At 43.7% G+C, this 6,529-nt stretch overlaps 1 protein-coding gene across 1 annotated transcript; it reads left to right on the top strand.

Annotated features, from left to right (window-relative positions):
* Positions 1-1,160: 1,160 nt before the first annotated feature.
* Positions 1,161-4,131, top strand: LOC145674088 (uncharacterized). The gene is made up of 2 exons (XM_081743909.1): positions 1,161-2,635; positions 4,077-4,131. Exons 1-2 carry the CDS (start codon positions 1,161-1,163, stop codon positions 4,129-4,131), a joined length of 1,530 nt encoding a protein of 509 aa, XP_081600035.1.
* The last annotated feature ends 2,398 nt before the right edge of the window (positions 4,132-6,529 follow it).

Here is a 6,529-nt window from a genome sequence, read left to right as displayed (position 1 = left end):
AACCTTCTTGCTCATCTGGGAAACCGCTTAGACGACGTTGCCATTCTCTGGAAAGGATTTCTAGCAGTCAGGGTTCATCAGCTCGTCAACGTTCTCCTGTTGCATCCACAAAACTACCACCCGCTAAACGTCAACATAAGCTAAGCGATGCCAGCTCTGAGGCATCCATGATCATTGACATTCAGGATGATCGTCAGTTTCCAAACCTGCCTCCTCCTAGTCGACCAGCCATCCATTCTTTCCTGCTTCAGAACTTTGATCCAAAATTTTCAAATCCAAAGCTACTTTTAGTACAGATCACAAAATACATGCCTCGGGCGAACATCACTCAAATAGTCAAGACTAGGAACGGCATGATTATTAAGACGCCTGACCCGGAGTTTCTCCGTACGACACGGAACAAGTGCAGCTTTGAGATTTTTGGCTCCAAATCAACCATGACCAAGCTTAGCGACCAACGCCCGAAACAGCCACCACCACCGAGGAAATCACCAACATTGTCTGTAGTTATACGAGGGGTAGATCCGAGCTATAGTGACGAGGAGGTCTTTGAAGAACTTAAACTGGAAGGGCACAATATCATAAAATGTATCCGAATCAAAAACGATCATGGGTTGACCTACATGGTGCGGGTTCTCACAAACTCTCAACAGACTATCGATGAGTTACTCACCCGTGGCGCCTATATCTATAAACAACGCCATCGTGTTGAACCATCACGCACCTCCGCTCCTTTACCCATTCGCTGTGAACGGTGTCAGGCCTACGGTCAGCACTCCACTTCCCAATGTAAAAATCCATTCAAATGTGGTTATTGTTCCGGCCCTCACCCTACAAGAAGCTGTACAAATTTACAATCACCTCCAACCTGCTCCAATGTCAAGATCATTCTCACCCTACATACAGTTACAAATGCCGATCCAAACCAGCTCCTGAACCAACAAAGCCAGAGACTGTGGCACCATTACGCATACCGGACCAAATCCAACCACCCGCCAATCCAGCTTTACAGCAACCTGTAACTGTCCATCAGCTTCTCACATTTCTTACCTTCTCGCTACAAAATATCCATCCATTCCTTCGAGATCACATCGCCCAACAAATTCAAATCGCGGCTAAGGCAATTTTCCACGCCAATATCTATCCAACATATTCCGGCAATGTCGTCTATTATCACTCAAATGTACTCGAAACGGAGGTTTAACAGCTATCCTGTCATCATTCTCTGCATTATGGCGCTCTCCTTTTTGTTCTTAAACATCCGTTCTTTACCACAGCATAAGCCGCTCTTCGAAGCACTTTTACTCGAAGAAAAAATCCATGCCTTTATCCTTAATGAGACACATCTCACACCCAGATTGTCATGCCGCATACCTCGCTTCCAACTGTTACGCCAAGATGGCACTTTCCCTGCTAGGCGAGCCAACGGGGGAGTAGCGATTGGGTTTTTACCTTCTATTCCATTTCGTAGTCACTCTCCGACTCTGCCTAATCTTCCTGAATACCTTATCACATCATTATATTATCAGGAATTGTATGTGACTGTAGCAACTATATACATCCGTCCTGGGCATGATATTCCGTTCAGCTTCTTTCAGTATATCTCCAATACCTTCCGTACCTACATCATTATGGCAGATGTGAATTTACATAGCCGGACACATACTCAACGGGATCGTTTCCTCAACTACATCACCAGTCATACTACTGGAGTGACTCTGCCACTTCCAAAACCGACTCGTCCCGCGAGTCAGACTACTCCAGATATAGTTATTGTTTCGAACAACATGTCACATCGTAGCTGTGTTAACGTTCTTGATCTCATTGGTAGCGATCATGCTCCAATCAAGCTAGACATTCAGACTCGTGTAACTACCACTTCTCAGTCTTCTTCTCCCCGTACTGTCTATCGTTACGATAAAGCAAATTGGACAGCTTACAGATCGTATCTTCAGGATCATCTTCATCATTTACAGCCACCAGCTACAGAATCAGAACTTTCTGAAACTTTGGATTCTCTAGTTAATGCTATCCATAACGCCACAGACAAACATATCCCTAAGTCAACAGTTTCGACTTTTCGACCCTCTTTACCTCCTCAATACTTACCATTGATCAAACGGTCCCGACAGTTTTATAGAGATTTTGCTGCCACTGGCAACCTTGACTCTCTTCATCATTACAGGCAGTTGCAACGAACGGTGCACAACTATCTTAAGGCTTACAAATTGCGATGCTGGGTCAAAGCTTGCAACAATCTCGGCTCACTTTCACATCCCACTCAGTTTTGGAAAAGATTCCGACAGCTTACAGGTCGAAATACTCGTACACCATATCCTCTTATCGACAATAATACTCCGCTGCACACTGATACAGACAAGGCCAATGCATTTGCAAGATATCTCCAGGACATCTTTACGCCTCTTGCACCTGAAATTCCACATCGTTCTCATCCAGTCGACAAACTCAATCTGGATTCTCCTCATCTACAGCCTAATGTTAATCACACTCTGCCTGAAAACAATCCTCTTACTACACCGATCTCTATATCTGACATCAATTCAGTTGTAGCTCACAGACGTAACACAGCCCCTGGCATGGATTCTATTACATATAGACACATTAAAGAAAGTCCGTACGTAGTATTATATCTACTTTGTCACATCTTTACTTTTATCCTTCGCACTGGCTTTGTACCTGCTGACTGGAAAACTTCGAAAACTCTTATGTTTCTCAAACCACATAAACCTGTTGCTTCTGTTAGCTCATACCGTCCTATTCAACTAACATCGACCTTCAGTAAAATACTGGAACGCATCATTGTCAAACGTCTTCATTCATACCTGGCACATCACCACGTCATTCCACTCGAGCAAGCTGGTTTCAGACCTTCTTTCAGCATTAATGACCAATTGCTCCGCCTCTCAAATTCCATCTATACTCACTTTAACACAGGCAACCCGTCCTGCTTGGTCCTGTTTGATCTCGAGAAGGCTTTCGACAAGGTCTGGCATCCCGCTCTCATCTATAAACTCAAACAGCTCCGCCTGCCTATTGCTTACCTTAGATTCATCTTTAATTTTCTTAGCTGTCGATTGGCTTATGTCTGTATCAACACTAGTTTTTCATTTCCTATTTTTCTTCATTCTGGAGTTCCCCAAGGATCGGCTTTGTCGCCCTTACTATATATTCTATTCGTTTCCGACTTCCCAGCAGTCCCAGATAATGTTAAGCTCTTTCAGTATGCCGATGACACTGCACTTTTTGCGACGGGCAAAACAATTCATCAGCTTAATCTGGCTCTCCAGGATGCTATCAATGTCTTTGTTGATTGGTGCTCCCACTGGAGACTGATAATAAACCCAGCAAAAACTCAATGTATTGTATTTCTTGCCCCGAAGCATCGTTCCCGTGTACACCGCAACCCAACACTCTTACACCTCTCTGTACAAGATGTACCTTTAAAACCTACTCGCAGTGTCAAATATCTAGGAGTAACCTTCGATCATCAACTAACCTGGACACCACATCTGAAAGATATCTCCAAGAAGGCGTACTCTCGCCTCAATCTTCTGAAAGGTCTTGCTGGAACTACCTGGGGACTCCATACTCATACACTTCTTAACACGTACAAAGTTTTCCTCCGCCCGATTTTGACGTACGGATTTACAGCTTGGATATCTGCTCCGACCTCATACTATGAGAAATTATGCATCTTGGAACATCATGCCTTGCGAATTGCTTATCGTATCAAATTACCAAGCCCCACTCAAGATCTCTATCATAGACTTACATTTCCGCATATCTTATATCATTTAGAAACATTACGCACTAAATATATTACCCAGCGCCTGCACAACAATCATCCACTTCTTCAGAAAACTTTTGACGATCATGCCCGAAGTACCTCTCCCGTTGCCGCTTTGTTCCCTCCGCTCTCATTACTATTCACTTTGTACCATTACACTCTACCTCCAGACCACCCAGACGCCGTCTACTACGAGCCATACACTACAGCCGCTCATCTACCTCACATATGGCCATCACATGCACAGTGACACCTTGTGTACTAACAGGGCTCCTCTGTCCTCATTGATGCCTAGCGCAGCCCCTAAAGATAACCAGCATTAGTTCAACTAACAAAACCTATGTGTTGTAGTGAGTTTCGCACTTCATTTCATCATTCCACATCATATCACTTACAGTTATGGTTTTCCCTCACTGCAGTTTATGTATTTACCTTTCCTCATGATTATGGTTAAAGGCCATAATGATTGTGAAAGTTTGAATAATAAAGTTTTCTGTACCTACCCATAGCCAAACCATTGCTTTCTGAATAGCAGAATATACTAAACATCTCTTCCCCTACAGAGGGCGTAACCCTCTTCGGGTAGTAGCTAGCGTAGGCTAGCTGGTAAAAAAAAAATAAATAAAAAAAAAAATATTGATACCTAAACCATTCTCACCAGCTGTGACGTACCATACGTCAAACCAGCTGATTTTTGAAATCCTTTCCACAATCCTGGGACTTGCTCGTCAGATATTCGCTGAGCAACAGCTATCAGACTTATCTCAGCCAAGGGTAGCTCGTTGCGACACGTATAAACTGGGGCATTTCCTCACCTAAGCCACTATCCGAATGGGTGGCTTCTACCTGCTTACCATACCTCATTAGTTGTTTTGTGTGCTCATTATCATGGCTACTGGGCCTCACGCTTCTAATCTTTCCTTGGGCCCCTCCGCTCCGTCTGCATCTGCCGACAAGCGAAGGGAGAGCTCTAAACGCACAACACGTAATGAAGTTCATCCGAATCATCCTCAGTCACCTAAACCAAAACGCCATCACACACTCAGCGAATCATCTACTGCATCTGATTCATCTCATCACATGGACGCTCAAACTTCTTTCACTTCTGTTAAATCAGCCATTTCTACATTTCTTCTTACCAACTATGATCCTCAGTATCTTGATCTCAAGAAGTTGTATCATCGAATTGTCAAATACATACCTCGCACGAACATCGCACAAATCATTTACACCCAGAAAGGCATAATTATTAAAACGCCAGACGACCAATTTGCATCTACCCTCCGCAATACTTATTCCTTTGAAATATTTGGTAAAAACGCTTCTATCTCTAAACTCAACACTCCATCAGCCAAGCAACCACCGCCACCACGCAAACAACCTGCTTTGTCAGTTGTCATCCGAGGCGTTGATCCGTCCTTTACAGATGAAGAAATCAGTCAGGAACTTCAGCTTGATGGACATTCTATCATTAAATGTATCCGTATCAAAAACGCACAAGGAAACACCTACATGGTCCGTGTCTTAACCAATTCTCACGACACCATAGACTCTCTTCTCTCGAATGGCGCCTTCATTTACCGCAAACGTCATCGTGTCGAGCCTTCTCGTTCTCCTGCTCCACTTCCTATGCGGTGTGAAAAGTGCCAAGTATATAACGATCATCCGACCGGCGCATGTCCAAACCAACTCAAATGTGGATTCTGCACTGGCCCTCATAGCACCCGCAATTGTTCTAACCTGAAAGAAACTCCTAAATGTTCCACCTGTAATGAAACTGGACATCCTACTTACAGTTACAAATGCAAGGCTAAACCTACTGCGGATCCATTCAAGCCCGAATTAACGGTACCATTAAAACCGCATATCACTCAATCAGCTTCTGTTCCTCAAGATATCTGTCAACCAATTACAATCACCCAATTCTTGTCTTTTCTTACTGTTACTCTCCAAAACATTCATCCGCTACTTCGCAACCATATTCTTTGCCAAGTCCAACAAACTGCCAAAGCCATACTTAACATCAACTTCACTGCTACTTACTCTGGCCAAACTGTTTACTTTCATTCAGATCCGTTGCAAACAGAAGTTTAAGTCACTCTCCGACAACATCTGGTTTCTTCACATCATTATGGACATTACTTTTCTGTTTTTGAACATTCGTTCTTTACCTCAACATAAAATCTTATTTGAACAGCTCCTCTTTGAAAAACATGTTGCGTGTTTCGTTTTGAACGAGACACATCTTAAGGCCCACACCCACGTACAGCTGCCAAATTATACTATGCTTCGACATGATAACTTGATACCAGCGAGGAGGGCAAGTGGTGGGGTCGCCATAGGATTTTCACCATCTCTTCCTTTTCGCCGCACTACTCTTCCCATAACTCCACCCCCCGAGCATCTAGTTACTACTTTATACTTCAAACAGCTCAACATCACTGTTGCGACCATCTACATCCGTCCTGGACATCCTCTTCCTTATCCGTTCATTCAGTACATTTCAGATAACTATCGTACTTACATCATTCTAGCGGATCTGAATTTTCACAGTCGCACTCCTCGCCAGCAACAGGATTTCCGCAATTACCTTCTAACGCATACTTCAGGACACTTTCTTCCGATACCTAAGCCTACAAGACCTTGTAGTAATACAACACCAGATGTTGTTATCACTTCTCTCAACCTACAGACTCGGTGCACCTTAGATGTCCTGGATCC

This window comes from Thermobia domestica, chromosome 17, assembly GCF_964235325.1.
Source record: "Thermobia domestica chromosome 17, izTheDome1.hap1.1, whole genome shotgun sequence".
Lineage (NCBI taxonomy): Eukaryota > Metazoa > Arthropoda > Insecta > Zygentoma > Lepismatidae > Thermobia > Thermobia domestica.
This window is presented reverse-complemented; position numbering and strand designations above follow the sequence as displayed.

Bases quoted from the DNA above. Each gene is read 5' to 3' on its own strand.
- LOC145674088 (XM_081743909.1), top strand. From the start codon at position 1,161: ATGTCGTCTATTATCACTCAAATGTACTCGAAACGGAGGTTTAACAGC. The intron at 2,636-4,076 runs GTACGTAGTATT...GTGTACTAACAG, and splicing joins AGACACATTAAAGAAAGTCC to GGCTCCTCTGTCCTCATTGA.